The 18,239-nt window shown below is 24.6% G+C and overlaps 2 protein-coding genes across 4 annotated transcripts in view; one reads left to right on the forward strand and one right to left on the reverse strand.

The window, feature by feature from the left end:
* Positions 1-4,506: 4,506 nt before the first annotated feature.
* On the reverse strand, positions 4,507-16,095 carry LOC129966156 (checkpoint protein HUS1-like). Its single transcript, XM_056080554.1, has 8 exons — positions 15,830-16,095; positions 12,654-12,781; positions 11,289-11,465; positions 11,101-11,208; positions 10,150-10,224; positions 9,137-9,233; positions 5,155-5,262; positions 4,507-4,698 (listed from the first exon to the last, which is right to left on the reverse strand). Exons 1-8 carry the CDS (start codon positions 15,879-15,881, stop codon positions 4,613-4,615), a joined length of 831 nt encoding a protein of 276 aa, XP_055936529.1. The 5' UTR covers positions 15,882-16,095; the 3' UTR covers positions 4,507-4,612.
* Positions 7,234-18,239, forward strand: part of LOC129966136 (cyclin-dependent kinase 11B-like) — a 29,747-nt gene continuing 18,741 nt past the window's right edge. For 2 of the 3 annotated variants that reach the window (XM_056080527.1, XM_056080543.1), the window contains exons 1-2: positions 16,260-16,535; positions 16,832-16,962. In XM_056080527.1, the coding sequence (XP_055936502.1) occupies positions 16,832-16,962 (131 nt within the window). In that variant the 5' untranslated portion in view covers positions 16,260-16,535. Of the gene's footprint in view, positions 7,345-16,259; positions 16,536-16,831; positions 16,963-18,239 lie in introns of those variants that run through there. The other variant, XM_056080535.1, reaches the window with a different exon arrangement.

Genomic DNA, 18,239 nt, shown 5'->3' on the forward strand with positions numbered 1-18,239 from the left:
CTTAAGCCCAACTAATTGTTGACATTCTTATTAAATACTAATTTTACCTAATTGCTACATGACAAATCGTAATAAGCATTACCTTTTTTTGTTGTTGTTTATATATTTATTTTGCATTCAAATGGAATATGGAGGGAAAAAAATACTCATATATTGAACACATTCAAAGTGAAAAGGAAAATTCAGATCTTCAAAATATAAAACCATTTTTTTTAACTTCTTAAAATCAACTACATAGATTCAGACATTGATTTCTATTATATAGCAATTTCAGCATAATTAGTCAATCAAATGTCTTTCTCAAACTATAATGCCAAGACAATATGTGCAATTCTTTCGGTATAAATTATCAAGATCAAGCAACTCATATATGAGTGATTTTACATTGAAATATTTCAATACCATCTGCTTTTACTTTATTTCATATTAACAATTTAAAAATATATCCAAATTTCAATAAAATGCATATTTCTAATAACATGTTTTCTGTATTTTACTCAATATTTTGCAATACATATATATATAATGTAATTTTAAATTGCCATGTTATATTTCTTTAGAAAAATTTTCACCATATTTTTTTCTAAATTGGTTTGAATTAGTTCTTTCAATAATATATATATCCAATACAAAAACTTTCATTTTCCATGAAGGTTAAATATGCCAGTCTATTGAATACCTTTTTTCGTGTGAAGGTGAATATTTTAAAATCCTTTTATGGAAGGCCTTATAAAGATATAGGAAGCCTCATATAATGCACTTAGAATTTTAATACAATATTTTACTCTTTAAAAATGTATAAATTATCATCGTATGATATTAAAATGCATATGTGTTACATTTTTTTAAAGGATTAAGAAATTATGCATATTTAAAGTAAGCTATACAGAAGTTTCATACAAGTATAATAAATAAAATAACATAGCACTTAGTTAGTTCTAGTAATTTGTTTAAAATACTAGTAAAGTCTGTACCATCAACAACTACATTTGTTGACGATTATCTTCGTATCAAATAAATGTTTTACAATTTCAGTTCTTAAAATATCTCTAATTTTATATAAACCTTGTCCTGGTTTTATATTAATCTTCAGTTTCTAAAGATTTACATTACATTGTAACTTCATCTCTTCACATAATATAGTGAAGCAAAAAAAGAGTAATATTTAGTTTTCATTCCTCTTAATAATTTACTATTTTGTTAAAATTTATTTTAAAATTAAAATAGCTTTCTAACAAATGAGATACCAAAATTCTTTCTCTTAAAACTTAGCAAAAATTAAATGCTTTATTATTTCATTTTCTGGAAATATTTAATTTAAACAATATTAATAAATAAATATGTTGTATAATCCTGGTTCATCATAAACATTGATTGAAATGCAACTGTCGAATGATTTTCAATATGAAAACTACCTGTTGGTTTTGTTTCTAATGCTCAAATCTGTTCTAAGAAAAAGGTTTGAAATATTTGTACCAGCAACATTTTGAAAAGAAAATCTCAGATATTTCATTCAGTATCTTAAGTTACAAGTCAAAATTGTACCATTCAGCTATCAAGTTTGTTTGTAAATATTTTTCAAGAATCCATATTATATTTTCGAGATTCTTTCCTTTGCAGTGTAATGATAAATTCAATTTTGGAAGTGATGGAATCAATTAGTTTGTGTTGATTTAGTGAGAATATTTATATTATCAATTTAATTAGATGTTTTGAATTTATTTAGAAAAAAGAATTCTACTTTTCAATTTGAAAGGTAGTTTCTTATAAAGATTTGATTAAAGAGGAAAAAAAATTCAATTTCAAAAATTAAAAGTTTAAAATGACTGGAAATAAAATCCTAATTTGATAAAAAGTTTGGAGTTCGCATAAATGATCTTGATGCTATGCTTTTGGGGATTATTGAAAATAAATTTTTCTTAGTTAGATTTATAGATTAAGAAAATGATTAAATGAAAATTCCAAAATTGATCGTTTTGAGCTATGAAAATTGTATAATCATAAGTAGGGAGATCCTGAAGAAATTCGGTATAAATCTATAGCAGGTTTTAGGAAGTATTAGTTTAAAATATCTTTAAAGTGGTTTGTAGTGGGTTTAAATTTAAGATAACTGTGCAAGATATTAGAAACTGCATACAAAGTCAGATAAATAACTTATGTTAATGCTTGATATGGTTAAGATTTTTCCAATAAGCAAAACATATTGGTTTTCTGGAACATCATTTGTAAGATTAATTGGTATCAAAACAGCATTCCTTACAAACAAAAAATGCTTTAAAGCATAATGAAACTTTTGTACTTTTATATACCTTTTGGGAGTAATTGTTCATGTTAATAAAGGAAGCTACACAATATCAATACAATATTTTTATGTTATGGAAATATTGTTAAATAAGCTAACAAGGTTATATTGTGTCAGAAGAAGTCATTTAAATCCGATTCTTTTGTACTATGCTTGGAATTTCTCAAAGCAAGCTGTTCATTGCTTCAGTTTCCATTTTGTATTTTGATAAAAATATTCATTTCAATAAAATTTTACGTTTTATAATATTGTAAAATTTGAAAAAGAGAGGAAAAAAAAACTTTGCTTAATAATGATATACAATAAACCTTGTCCTGGTAATAATGATGTACAATATTGGAACAGAATTATATTTAAGACTTATATTAAGACTTAGTGATATTGTTCACTACTGATTTCTATTTTTGTATAATGCAACCTCTCTGTGATATATAACATTGTTCCTAATCTTGTAAATACTGAGAAAACCACCTACTAGAATATGGAGAAAAAAAATTTCGTATATGTCTTACTTATTTCTCAAACAATAATTTTTTCTCAGTTACCTATGGTAAGCTATCTCAGTATTCGAACCTGTGATCTTTCGGTTAGTTAAATGTGCCTTAGCCATACTATTAACAAGGTCTAGCACGACAGAAAAATATGGTATAGGAGTATTCAGCTCGGTACGAAGTATCACTCACTTCTAGGTCTACTTTTGCAGAATTTTTAAATTTTATAATTTTGAGCTAGGAAAAAATTAAAAATCAAATAGGGATTGATTTCTATTAGTATTATTAAAATAAGTTATGTAAGTAAGGTTAAAAAGTAATTGCTTTTAAAATTATGTCATATTAAAAAGGTTTTTATTTTTCCAGAAAATTCAACCATTTTTTATTTCGATTTTTTAAATAAATATTAAGATTTCAACACTTAAAATAAAACTTGGTAAAATAGATTTCTTTACAAAAAAAGAAAGAAAAAAAAAACAAGTTAATCGCCAAAGTTTTTTTATATTTTTCAGAAACAGAATCATTTTGACATGTTCTAGTAAAAATTAAACTGACAAATTTTTTAAAAGCAATTTATTTTTTATATGAATATCTAATAAATTTTCCTTTAAATTAATTCATTTTACTTTAAATAATTAAATAATCAATGAATAATCAAAGACAATCTAAGATATCTTGTTCAACAAAACATATTTTTAAAAAAAAATCAAAACAACAAATCAATTTATGTACAAATGGATCCAGGTTATCTAGGAATGTCAAGCAAAGTATATTTAAATAAATAAATTATTGAATAAATATAAGTTGTATTGTTCCATATTATCAAATTTAGGGTAATTGACATCAAAATACCATAAAACATAAAATTTGATTTGCATTCCAGATTTGGGTTCCAGCATTTGTATCTTCCCATTAAATAAAGATTTAAGAAAATAACATTATCTTATAGAAGTTTTTCTGCTGTTTCCAAACAGTAGAAAAATTATTATTATTATTTTAAAATTTTTCTGACTTTCATAAATTTTCAAAATTTATGTTTTTTTTTCTTTTTTTATCCATCACTATTTTAAACTATTAAACAGCTACTTTGAAAAATAATTTACCAATGAGATAGTTTCAATGGCTTCGAGGTGGGTGGCCCCTGAAATGGTCTAAGACCTCTACAGTTGTTGTCTGGTAAAGGTGACATAAAATATATAGTCAGACTGAATTACATCTACAGTGAATACTCATTTAGCAATATATTTTGAGGCTATGACATTAAATGATATAAACAAAATATTTGTTATTAAGGGAATATAAAAATTAAAAAATACTTTAATTAACCATTTGAGCGCAGAATAAAGCATTTAGTGTGTAATCTTTTCCAAGGTAATGAAGCATCTGTATTTTCAGATCTACATCATGCAGCAAATAAGGGACAAGATTAGTAAACATTAACTTTAGGGGCTTAATCCAATTGGAAATTTAAAAACTGATTTTTTAAAAAAAACATCATTTTCAATTAAAGAAAAGCGTAAATGATTTCATTATCAAAACAGAATCCTTATTAACTCATAAAATTTCATTATTTATTAATCTTTAAGTATTATAATGTTACAGAGACAGTTTTACAATGATTAAGAAAACATAAAATAAATTTTATATCAGAAAACATCTTTACTATAATAAGTATTTACAAATATATACATTTATGGAAAGTGAATAGACTTTTTATTTAAATATTTATATACAAAATATATTTTAGTGAAACTTTTGGTAATAGAAAATAAATAATTACAAAGCAAAATCGGAGAAGAAAAAAAAAAGATGCCAGGTATTATGCAATAACACATGGCAAGAAATACTGGATAGAGACGTCATCATGTAGGAGAAAAAACTGAACCATCTGATGATTTGTTATATCTGAAAGAAGAAAAAAAAATCATAATAAATAACATTTAAAAACTTAAGAATTCAAGAATAATAATGTAAAATACTCAAAAGTAAAGACAAATTAATAAAAAGATAATGGTACGTTCATTCACATTTCAGATAAAATAAACATCACATTTCAGAAACATACATGAATACATCATAAAGCTGAAAAACCAAATCTTTTTTACAAAATAGATTTAAGAAGTATTAAATTAACTATCTATAATCAATAAAATGATTTTAAAACATACAAATTAAAATCTTTAGATAATTTAAAATGCGAAGATTTTTTTAAAAATTTCATATTTTTATTGAATGAATAAAGTTCCAAAAGGTTCTCAATAAAACCAAGTATATTTCTTGTAGTCATCTATAAAAAAGTAAATAAGGCATTATTGCATTTCAAAATGCAAAAATGATATCCACAAATTAAAATATACTTACTGCAAACAACTTTGGCAGGATTTATCTGTTGTCCAAACAGAAATTGGTTGAATTTACGAATATCAATTCTGCATTCAGCTTTAATTTTCTCAGAAGTATGGGCAGAAACTGCAACAACAACAACAAATAAATAAAAATAAAATAAAATTTTTAATACAAATTAATTAAATAATTAATAACAATTTTTCATGCTCTTTGATGTGTGTTTACACTTAATTGAGCATATTTATTATACATTTCCTCCATTTAATGATATCTGTACCTTTCTTTTCTACCAGCAGATATACCCAATGTTGAATAAGTTAAGAAAATTTACAAATCTCATTTTAACCTATGTTCCTCATGCTTCAATATACGTCAGCAGAATTTTAAATATTTATAATAAGTACTTACAGCATATCAAAATTTACAATTCTCAATATCAAATTCAGAGTTAATGACTGCACAGTATACATATCATATAATGAATATGATAAGAATAAATTTAATATACAGTAGAAATCTTATGGAAATCAAAGTATTTTTAAATATACTTTGTAATGTAAAAAAAACAAAAACATCTATATAAAATATAATACGCAAAATTCCTTTATCATTTTCTTTTTAATAAAAATGCAGATATCTGTAGCACCAAATAACATTTTATATTTTATAGCTTCTTGAAAAATTAGATAGAACCATTGGTTTTAAAAAAACACCAAAAACTACAAAAAATTTCTTTGAAAGTCATTGATAACTTTTAAAATGCTATAAAATTTAACTAATTTATCTGATTGACAATTATTGTACAGCCCTTAGCTAATACAGTTATAGCTATCACAATTTCCTTTCTCAAATTAGATTTTTTTTATTGAATTTAAATCTTTACTATATTTAGGCAACAATTATAATGATCAGAATAATAAAATATTTATTTGTAGAACATCTTGAACAGAGTTAGTTTCTTATTTATATTTATAAGAACTTTTTAAATTTAAATTAAATAGTAAGAAAAGATAAATAAATTTAAAATATCTATAATATTTTCATTCTATAGCAATGACAGCATTAAAGATGTGATAAGCCTTTCTATGCATGGAAAATGTGCTTTAATTAATGCTTCGTAGTATTTGTGAAATAAATATATAAATAAATAAAACTGTTTCAGTAGTATTTCTATAAAATACACACTTTATTTTGTGTATTAACATGATTCTGTCATTTTTTTTTTATCAAGCTATGTTCCAAGAACTACTTTAATACTATTAAAACTAGAGTAACTTAATTAGAAGGTTTTGATTCAACCTTTAGTAATAAATACATAATATATGTTTAAGCTATAAACAATATACAATTTCATTAACATTCCATGTGTTAATTAAATGACATTTGAAGGAAGTTTTATTTCATTATTTTATTGCAAAGAAAATTATTCAATTTGTGATTTAGAAACTAACAATGTGCATCTCAATCAAATACAAGTTATAAAAAAGGATTAAGGTTATTTAAAAAAAGATGATTTCAATACATTTAAAAAAGAAACCAATGATTAAAAAATGAAGAATTGGAGCCTTTAGTGATAAAAGTCATGAGTCACTGCTGACCACAATAACATTATTGCTACTCAAATTGAAGGAAAAGGATTTGAAACACATATGTAACTTATTGTTTTAGAGGCACACATGAAAAAGATTTTGGATTAAATTCTGATGAGTGGTTAGAAAAAAAGGTTAATTAAATTTTTAAATTACTAAACATTTCAATGCACTGATAAGAACTAGGTCTGACAATGTTAAAATAGAAATTCGTGACAGTAATTACATTTTTGAATCTGATAATAATAAAAAGATATAATCTGTAATGAACTTAGCAACCATGATAGAAAACTTTTTGTGAATACCACAAATAATATTCAGTTAAAATGAAGCCCTGAAAATAAAAACTTTCAGAATACATCAAATGGACTCTTATGAAATTCAGCAAGTCAATTTTCGGTAATATGTTGTAATACTAGTCAATAAAACTCTAGAAACACATTTTTGACAAGTGTTGCTCCACCTGCTATATTTGCCAGATGTGGCTCCTTCAGTTTCCAATTTGTTTTGCTTTATGCAGAGTGCCTATTCATGAACATAATTCAGTTCTGAAGCAGGAATATGAAATTGACTTGATGACTATATTGCTTCCAAAAACCAATTATTTTAATCCAAGGTAATTTTTTTTTTATTTTGAAAATGGCCAAACATTGCAACTTCTAATAAAACCTATTTTGAATACTTTTTTTTTTTTCCATTTAGGAACAAATACCTCTTTTTTATTAAAAAAAAAGAGTATAATATTTATAAAGCTAATAAGTGTTTTCACTTTTATTTCTTTCTATTATTTTTTAAGATTTTATGTAAACAATGCATTTTATGCACTGTGTAATTGGTAGATAGTGAGTCAACTGACCTACGATATTTCAGGTTCGTTTCTGACAATATTGTTTAAAATATTTAATGAAAATTATTATTACATCATAGTAAATATTTATATTGCACTTGATAGAGAAATGGTAATAAAAAAGAAAAGGTTAAAGCTTTAATTAGTACCAAATTAACAACAAATTAATTTAAAATAATATTATCTGTTTAATTAATAATATTATTCTACATTTAGACACACCATTTCTAGTAACACTAATGAATAATTTTCCAGTTTGTTTACCTTTTTCCAGTAACAGAAATTGTATGCCTCTTGGCTAGCAATCGACTGAATACTTGAGCAATACACATACTAACCCTGCATTGTTTTTAAAAAACAGTAATGAAGTTTCCAACGATATCAGATGAATAAAAAATTTATAGAAAGATCGAGTGAGTATCTGCTAATTTGTAAAGGAAAACTAAAAATGCTGCAATTCCAGTGAGACTAGCTTTTGCCATGACCATCAATTAGTCGCAGGGGTCAGGCTTTTGATGAAATTGGCCCGATTATTAATGATTAAAGTTACTATATTTTCCAATGGTTAGTTGTATGTAACATTGTCCAAAGCAAAATCTAGAGCTAGAATTAGAATGTAGGCTAAAGTAGGCAGCTTTAAGAATAAGATGCCTTTATTAGTAAAAATTAAGTAAAACAAAGTCATGGCTTTAAATCACAACTTTAATGGCTTTAAGAAAGTTTTATTTTGTTTAATTTTTTTTTAATTCCATGTTTTAATTCTTCATTCCTGCTAAAAAATTTAAAATTATGATGAAATTTCTTCTACATTTTAACTAATGCTAACTATTTTATGACATTTTAAAAATAGTCACCATTTATTTTTGTTTTCTGGAGGGAGGGAATCAATCCCTCAGGAAACCGCACTAACCTTAAGACATGTTTAATTCCAGGACAACATTGGGAATCATGAGCAAAAACAAGCAGTGGCGACCCCCCGTCCCAAGCATATAGATAAAATAATATCGAGTCTCCTGCTAATGCTTTTTTTTTTTGGTATGAAACTTAAAATTTTTATAGAAGGAAATTACTATTGTTTAATTTGTGAAAAAAGATTTAATAAATTAATTATTAAAGGTTAATAATCAACCTCTCAATTATGAAAGTTCAAAGTTCAGAAACATACAATTAGTATTACAAATGGTAACACTAATGGTATATAAAAAAAAGAATCATATTTATCCAGCCAGTGTATTTGAGACTAAATCAAATAACCAAAGCTAATAATTTTCATGATTTCCATGATCCTGCCACTTTTAAAACAACTTTTTACAAAAAATAAATGTTACAAATAGGATGTATCTTGCAATAGATTTTAAGAGTTATTATTTTATACATTTAAATGATGTTAATTTCATCTTGATGAAACTGAATACTAAATTATTGTTTTCAAATATTAAGGCTAAATTAAAATAAAATTGATAAAATTTTTGATTAAATATAATTAGGAACTGATCTATTCAAAATAAAAATTAAAGATTTCTGTTAATAAATAAATTTATAGGCAAATGGTTTTACTTACCAGATGTTAAATTTAAATCTTTGAAATGAGTAGTGATCATTACAGTATCTGTCTCACATCTTAAATCAATTTCTCCATCAGAGGATGCAAACATGGTCTAATAACATGAATTTATAGATTATTCATATCATCATTATTGAAAATATACACAAATGATTTGAACAAATTTGCAATGTTTAAAGTAAATGGGAGGCTAAAAACATTATTCAATTTGATATTTTTAAATTAGCATGATTAATATGTAGAATATTGATTCAATTTCCAAAAAAATAATGAAAAGCCTTCTTTATATTTAAGATTCAGTGATTTAATATTAGTTTTAAAAACTCCAATAATAAAATAATTTTATTTTTCTATGAGTAATAATTACTATTTATTTCTAAATATATCCATTCCAGAAATGTATTTTCTCGTATTAAAAGAACAAATTTGACAATTGACTAAAAAAAGAAGAGGATCTGCACCTGAATCCAAAAGAAGTCAGAAATCATCTATCACAGTATTTGTCAACCTGTGGTATGCATAATCCTAGAGGTAATGAAATGGTGTCAAGTAGTTCATGCAGAAAAAACAGAGATAATGGGGTGTATCACAGATTGACTGAACATAAAGAGAAAAGAGGGCAGAATTGGGGTATGAAGTGATGAAAGGCCAAAGGATATGTGAGTTTTCAAAAAAGCTGTAAAACATTGATCTAACGAATCAGCAATCATGCTTGAATACTCACACTTATTTAATCAAATTCTGAAAGAAAATATTTTATGCACCATTTACAGATTATTTTTAAATGTTCATACCTAAAATTTTTCAATTTATTAAAATATTTAATTTGCAATTCTGAAATAATATTTAATGAAAATTATATAATATAAATAAAAATGAACTGATATTTATTAGTAAATAGTATATTACTTAGGTTCTTCCTTTTTACAACTTTTGTCAACAATTTATTAAACAAAAAGGGGGAAAAAACTTTTCTACATATAATTTACATTTTGCATTCAGATATTTACCATGAATGTTCCTATGTTTTTCATTCTTTCAACAACACTTCTGACAGTTTTTAAAGAAGGCATATATATAGAAACCTAAAAGCAAAAAGCACCTAAGAATTATAAATGAAAGAAAAAAGAAATTCATACAAAATTGCTCACATTATGATTTGAATATCAACATCAAAATTCCCCTTCTTTGAAAATTTCAGGACTAAAGGACGGACAGGAAAACAGAGAAGTAAGTATTATCTTTGAGTAATATTTAATATATAAATCTAAAACATTTATAATCTTAAATAATTACAAAACTTTGTGCTTCAAAAGTCTCTATTATTTTTAACTTATATTATTTTGGCCTTTTAGAAAGTTTCTCTGTATTAGATGCTTTAGTTTTCAAAGTAAGCACATATGGCTGTTGAAGAAAAAACTTTTTAAGCAATGACAACTGGTTTTTTGAAGTATGGACTTTCAAAGTTAAAAAAGTTATTTAAAAGTATCCTTACTTTAAATAAATAAAATCAGAAAATATAAAAAGAAAAAAACATATAAAAATTCAAGAAGAAATACATTTTTGTGCCCAGCAAAGCACTTATTACACAATAAGGACAAAACAGAAAAGAACATTATAAACTATAAGGCAGTAATTCTAAACTATATTTCACCTCAAAATCTTATTTATCGTACCCTTAAAGAGAATAGTTTAACAACTGAAAATCAAAAAAATTGAATTATTTTACAGCTGCAATTTGCATCAAATTTTAGTTAATTTTTTCCCCTGAAAAAAGTCCTAAATAAATATAATTACTTTAAAAATAATTTTTAAAAAATGCAAGAACTATCAATAAAATGGAATAATGCAGATAAATAAATTTTCATCCACATCTTATTTACTTAAAAGATTACAAAAGGTTTTTTTTTTTTTTTTTTTTTTTTTTTTTTTTTTTCAAAAAAATCGATACACTTTCTTACATCAAATTGTATCATTGAAGGTTCTTGAAACTGCTCCCACAATCTTCTTGGAATCACCAAAACTGGTACATCATGAACTACACATCGAGAATTTGAATGTAATGATGGCTATAAAAAATGAAATCCTGATTAAAATCATTTATTCAATAATGATCAGATGAAAAGAGAAACTTTAAAATAGTACTTACTAATTCTACTTCCAGAGTAAGACATGGCACATGCTTTTTTGTTAGTTTTAATTTAATTGATTTTGCAGCTTGGGCTGATTTAAAGGCAGTAATTAGATTATCAATTTGAAATTCCAAGTATATTTCATTATATTCTGATGATAAACCTTCCATGTTAAATTCACAGAAGTAGTGATCCTATTAGAGAGAATGTAATATGATTAGAAGAAATACACACACAAAATTATTATTATTATTATTTCAAAAGAGATAATACAAATTTTCAAGAAGTGGTAATACACATCAAATCAAGCAATTTTCATTATGGAACAAATGGTCCGAAATAAAGCAAAAATCATTTATGCCAAAATAGAAGACATGGATTTTAAAACAATAACTTTGACACAGAAATTAATTTAAATTGGAGTAATTATTAAATTTTATTAATATATTTTCTAAAATAACTGGTTCATATGAATTTCAATTTTCATTGCAGTTTCTCATATAATTAGTCTAATACAATTATTTATTTTATATACATGGACCTTTTTGTATAAAATTGGAATTTTTGTATGTTTGTATTTGATGGTAAGAACAATGAAATGATATGCAGAATTTTTAAGCAATTATAAACATAGAAAAGTGTTTAAATGAATTTTATATATCAAAGAACATCTCAGAATTTTGAATAGAAGATAATAATAATAATATAAGAATCATCTCTTCATCTGTTTTGAATTTCAATGTCATTAGCTTGATGATAGTATTTTATTTCCTTAGGAAATAATAAATCATATTTTCTGTAACCAATTTCATGAAATGATCATCCAATTATTAGAACTTCTACAGAACTTTTAATTAGGATTACCATCTCTAAGATGACAGTGTAATTTTTGTGGGAGAAGTAGAGGCTTATACAATCCTAATCATAACTTCGAGAGCCATGGTGAAATGAAAGCACAAACAAACCACCTAGGAGATCACATGGCTCTTTGCAAAGGAGATATCCAAGTTTAATGTAGAGACAGAGCGAATAGAGAATCCATATGAGACTGTCTATCATAAATTGATTTATATTCATTTCTATTTAGCTGTGATACAACTTATTCCTTTCAGCATAATCTGTGAAATTAACAGAAATATAATGAATTAAAACAATATTATTTTTCCTATCTGGATATTTATAGCTTTACAAGAAAAATCTGATTTACATGGACATATATAAGATATGATTTAATTGTATTGCAATAATCAAAATATTATTCTAAAATGCTTATTATTCAATATCATATCAAACTTCTACTTAGAATTTATATTAATGTTTTAACATTCTTAAATATGATCTGAACAATCAATTTTTTAAACTATATATATAATACAATTTACTTGAGGGATTTCACACCACAAACTGGAGCCACCTGTAGTAATTCTTTCATTAAAGGTGAAATATAAATGAGAAGGAGTTATTCTCAAAACAGCTATTTTTGTCAATTTCCCAATGGTATTTAGGATCCCTAAAAGATAATTACAAAAATTAACTTAAATTTCAAATTGCAATATATTCAATAATAACTGGTATATAAAATCTTTAAAATTTCAGCATTCCTTACCAGAATTTCAAACAATTATTTATTACTTTTAAATAATATTTATATACATTTCTTTATTTTATTTCTATATTTTTTTAGGGATTTTAATAACTATAGGATGTTAGAGATAACAATAATTCTTTAACCACAATTCTTATTATTAACCACAATTTGCTTGTAAAGAGTTAGTATTGCCTTATGTTGAAATAATGTTAAGAACAGTTTTTCGGCTGCAGTTCAGAACTATCTGAAAAATTAACTAGAATGCAAACGCAAATAATATATATTGTTGCACCATATACTACTGCTTGAGAAAGAATAATATATGATGCAAATGATGATGTAGGTTCCTTGTATTAAAATAATTTAACAATAGAAAAAAATTCAAATGTGAGAAGAAATGCTTTTATATGGCTCAAATTCAATCGCACTACAGCACAAGCTATAACATGCAATAGCATGAATCAGAGAGTTTACAGATTTTGCTATGTTCAGTAACTTAACTAATTCTGAAATTCAAATCCAGAACAATTGTCCACTTTTTGCAATCTAGTGCGGAGAGGGATTGAACTTTTCGAAAATTCTCTTATAACTAGAGGAACCCGATATGAGACCTTGCATTTATTTAAGCCTAAAACAAATAATAATTTAATGCTAAAATTGAGAGACAAATCAAAATTGTTGCAAAAAATACAGTATTTCTTCAAAGACAGAAGAAAAATATTTTACAATATTTTCTTTTCTATGCTTTTTTTTCCCCTCTCAAAAAAAAAAGAAAAAGAAAAACTTTTTTGGGGGGAGGGGAGGAGATAATATCAACATAACTGATTGATTCATCATTTTTCATAATAAGTCAGTTTATATAAAAAAAAAAAAAATACAAGTTCTCCGGGGGAAAAAAATTTGATTACATTTTTAAACTAGTGCTCAAATATAAATTAAGGACAAAGCAGATTAGGCAGTACACTCTGATCATTTTAGATATTAAAGTGTAGAAAATTTGGAAACTTGACAGCGAATGTAAAAATTTTAGGTTCATAGAAAGTAATTTTGGAGGATATTTTTTTACAAAATTGCTCATTTTTGAGCTGCTACTGAAAATATTTCTAAACTGATTAGAAAGTTATATTCTAAATCATATAAATAAATATATAATTTAATAAATACCATTTCTTTAAGCTCTTAGGAAACACCACTTTACTTTAATTTCATTCCAATGCATGTCTTAATCTTAACAAAAAATAATGCTTAAAAAAGGCATAATGTTACTAATGTTTACTAAATTTTGATTAATCTGTTCCTGCAGAGTAACTGATGTTGAATAAAATGATTCTTTTCCCAAGTACAACTTATACATAAATGTTACATCTCAAGTGTAATATAATTTCACTTTTGCCATAAAATTTATCAGTCACTTTGTAATTTTATTCCAATATCTAATTGTATGAATATGAGTAATTGTTAATTTTTTTACTGGTAATTAAAGACTAAAATAAAGAACCTCAAAATTGCTTACAATATATGACAAATCAACTTTTCATTAACTCAAAAAATGAACAATGCACTATCTAGATAATCTCTGCTTTCAACAAACACTTTATGAGTAGCTAATCTACATATTAGGAATAAGATTTTTGACCTTTTTTTTTAATATTTACAATATAAAAATTTAGACAGTACAAAAAAAGTGCAAAATTTATCGAATCTAACAGAAAATTAATTTTTAGTGATTTATAATACATAATACTTATAATCATATACTTGTTGATTTTTTTGAACAAAAGATATTAAAATGTAAGCAAAATTTAAAACAAATTGTGGTTGTAGCATGGAAATAAATAAATTTCAAAGTAAAAAAAAAAAAGATACCATTATTACTAGTAAAGTTAATTTGTTATAAAGATAAATCTCTTTTTTTTTTTTTTTTTTTTTTGTTAAGAAATAATTATATATATAGCATCATTTAGAAATTAATAATAATGCAATATTTATAAACAATGCTCTAAAATTCATACACTTTTCACTTCATTAGACAGCACAAAATGCACTATAGATGGAGCTTTTTTTAACTTACAGCTCAATATATAATACATAAATACAACGTCAGTATGTATAATCACCCACCATCCTCTGCAATGCAGGGTGGAAATAAAATTATCCCATCTGTGTCATTATTTAATGCAAAGTTTCTATTTTGGCAGCTAGCAAGCAGCAGGTTTCTTTTTGTATTTAAATTACTTGATCTAACAGTGCGTGAATAAACTGAAGCATGAAGAAATAGCAAACATTAATGAGTTAAAATCTTATAATTTTATATTTATGTTGAAATGGACCAAATAAAAGGCTATTATAATGCTTCCTTACAGTATTTTTTTTAATTTTATACTTGGCATCATATTTTATTTTAACAATGGATCACTCTTTATTTCAATTTTGATGATAACCTCTTGGCATCCAGCCAATGCAATAGAAGGACCTATTGCAAGGAAGCAAAACTTCTATTATTATATATTTATATCTAATATGTACAGCAAATAATAATTTTTATTTCTTAAGCATTTAGTCAATCAGCATGATGTTTTATATCACAACTTTCGATAGTTAATCTTCAACAAACAGATTTAAGATATTGTTAACCTCCTATCAGACCTGTTCTAGTTTTATACAATAAAACAGAAAAGAGTGAAAATATCAAAATAAGTTAGTACGACAAATAGATTAAAAACGTTTAAAATTTAACGAGTTAATAAGATTGATTTTACACACAAGCAGGATATTTTAATAAGCTTTTTTCAGAATAAAATGAATACACGATATCAACTAGGTAATACAAAAATGCAAATTAAAAATAGAAAATAAAAAAAATCCACAGAGTAGATTTTTTTATTTCCATTTTGTGAATTTTTGCTTTTGATAATTTCAAATTATTTCCCACATTTTATTATATTTATTTGTATTTTATTTTGTAATTACTTGTAAAATGTTGGATACTTGATATCTCAACCATTTTGCCTCTAAATTTCATGGTTATGCAGGCTAATTATAAAATTCTATAGCTAATTTACAAATGTTAGTCCTTTGATATGTAACTCACAAACTTAAAAACAAAATCTAATTTAAACACGCGCGCAACCAATGTATTTTGAATTATTTGTTGCTGAAATAAACCATTGCCACGCACTATACAGAAATTCATTTTCGGAACGTATAGAGCATATTCGATCTCAATGATAAATTATATGCCGATTGCACGTTTATTATTATGGTATATTCAGAACTTTTGTTGAACGTGAGTCAAAGTATAGAAAGTTACTTTCTGCATAGAAAATTTATATAGTTTCATTCAACAAACAGTTAACTCGCAAATCAACCGCGCTCAAAGTTTGTTTTGAAATTTGATTGTGTCTGCTATGTGTCTGTAGAAGTGAGATTATGGTTTTATTTATATCTATGGATTAAATTATTAAAGATACTTGCTTAGAGAACAATTTTGTGCAGAGATTGACAAAGTAAAGTGAACATTGTAATTTTGGCTATTTTAACGTTGTTGTGCCTGCTTCCCATTTTCTGGTTCCAAGACACATGTTTAAAACATCCTAGACCTGGAGTGTATGAACTTTCTTTTATGCTTTAACGTATTAAAATAAACATTTTTAAAGATTTGAATCAAAATTACAAAGTAAGTTCATTCGTTGTGTTTGATAAAATAGATATGCTCATGTTTTAAAATGCTTTAATGTAAATATACAGTTCCAGATTTCTATTCCAACTTGCTTGGAATCACTTTGTCTAACCCTAATACAAACTGAAATAAGATTTATTAATGGTGAAAAACTATTATTTTCAGAATATCTTACGTCCAATTTTTTCAAAAGTAATCATCTTTATTTTGAAAATTAATTATGTGGCATTATTGAAACTTTTCTTGTGCATTAATTTAAGTTTTAATCCTTATGATGTCAACTTCTTTATTAGATGGCTTACCATGATAACTTACGTACAATTCCATTAACTGGAACAGCATCTGAATCTGAGGAAGATGGAGAAATTGTTAAGGATATAGATATGAAAGAGTTACCTACTATTAATGAAGAAGACCATGAGAGGTATGGTTGTTTTAAGTTTTTATGGAATAATTTATTGTGAAAATCTTGAGTTTTTGAAGTTCAGAATATCATACTTCTTGAATATGATATTCTGGACTTCAAGTTTTCTTTTAATTGTATAGTCAGTCTGACTAAAGAATAAATACGAATTCCAAATTTTAATTTTTTAATGGAAGTAATTTGTTAAATTTGGATATGCAACCATATTTTTTATTTTTGAGGTTTGGCAAATTTTCTAATGTTTGGTATACTTTGAATCCCATTTCCAAAAAAAAAAAAAAAAATCTGCTGTATTCTTAAGCTTTAACTCCTATTGTTGAAAAGGAGATATAATGAATTACAAATGTTTTTTACTTATTTATTTTTTAATTTTTTATAAATTTTCTAAAAAGATCTGCTTTTATAAAATATTGAAAAATTTACTGGGAGATAAATTATTATTTTATTTTTAAGGTTTTAGTATATTAGTACTTTTAATACAAATGTGTATGTATTTATTATTCTTATCACATAAAAAGAAATACAGCCAATGAATTTAATATTTTATAATTGTTGAAAAATGCACAAATGAATAAATTTATCATGTTTTATAGACTAATGAAATATTATATGTTCTACACTAATACATTTTAAAGTGTTGTCTCGTGAAGCATTTCAATCATTTTTTTTTAAATTTCCCTTTATTGATTTCTATGAAACAATCCATTTGTCTACAATTTTATTTTAATTTAGAAATTTTCCTTGTTGCAGAAAGGTGTTATAATGTGATTTTTTTTTTAAAAAAAAACACTTACACTAATTAAGACAATTTTTTTTTTTTTTAACTTTAGGAAACATCCACATAAAAATAATAAAAAGAAAAAAAAATTATTTGATTGGCATATTTTGTGGTAGTTAAAATGTTTACCAAGTATTTATTTACTTTGAAACTTGTGTGTATGAATAGAAATAATCCTTTTGTCTTGCAATTTCATTTACAAATATAATAAAATTGTACTTAATTTTATTTATATTTCATTCCATATTCTTATCAATTATACAGAAAAGAATTTTTATTCAAATACTTATTTTCCAACATATGAAAAATTATTGTATTTTTTACCATTTGTCTGAAAATAAAATGACTTAGTATCCAATTTAGAGTTATAATGGGAAAATAAATATCTTTCAATTTAGAACTAAGCACATCTGTCACTGATAATTATTGTAATAACAAGTTATGCTATTCTTTATATATATATATATATATATATATATATATATATATATATATATAT

Source organism: Argiope bruennichi, chromosome 1 (genome assembly GCF_947563725.1).
Source record: "Argiope bruennichi chromosome 1, qqArgBrue1.1, whole genome shotgun sequence".
Lineage (NCBI taxonomy): Eukaryota > Metazoa > Arthropoda > Arachnida > Araneae > Araneidae > Argiope > Argiope bruennichi.

Coding starts and splice junctions, on each gene's coding strand:
- LOC129966156 (XM_056080554.1), bottom strand. CDS start 15,881: ATGAAATTTAGAGGCAAAATGGTTGAGATATCAAGTATCCAACATTTT. Junction 10,225..11,100: donor CTTCAATGATACAATTTGAT/GTAAGAAAGTGT, acceptor TTTTGCTTTTAG/GTTTCTATATATATGCCTTC. Junction 4,699..5,154: donor TCCTGCCAAAGTTGTTTGCA/GTAAGTATATTT, acceptor TTCTTCTTTCAG/ATATAACAAATCATCAGATG.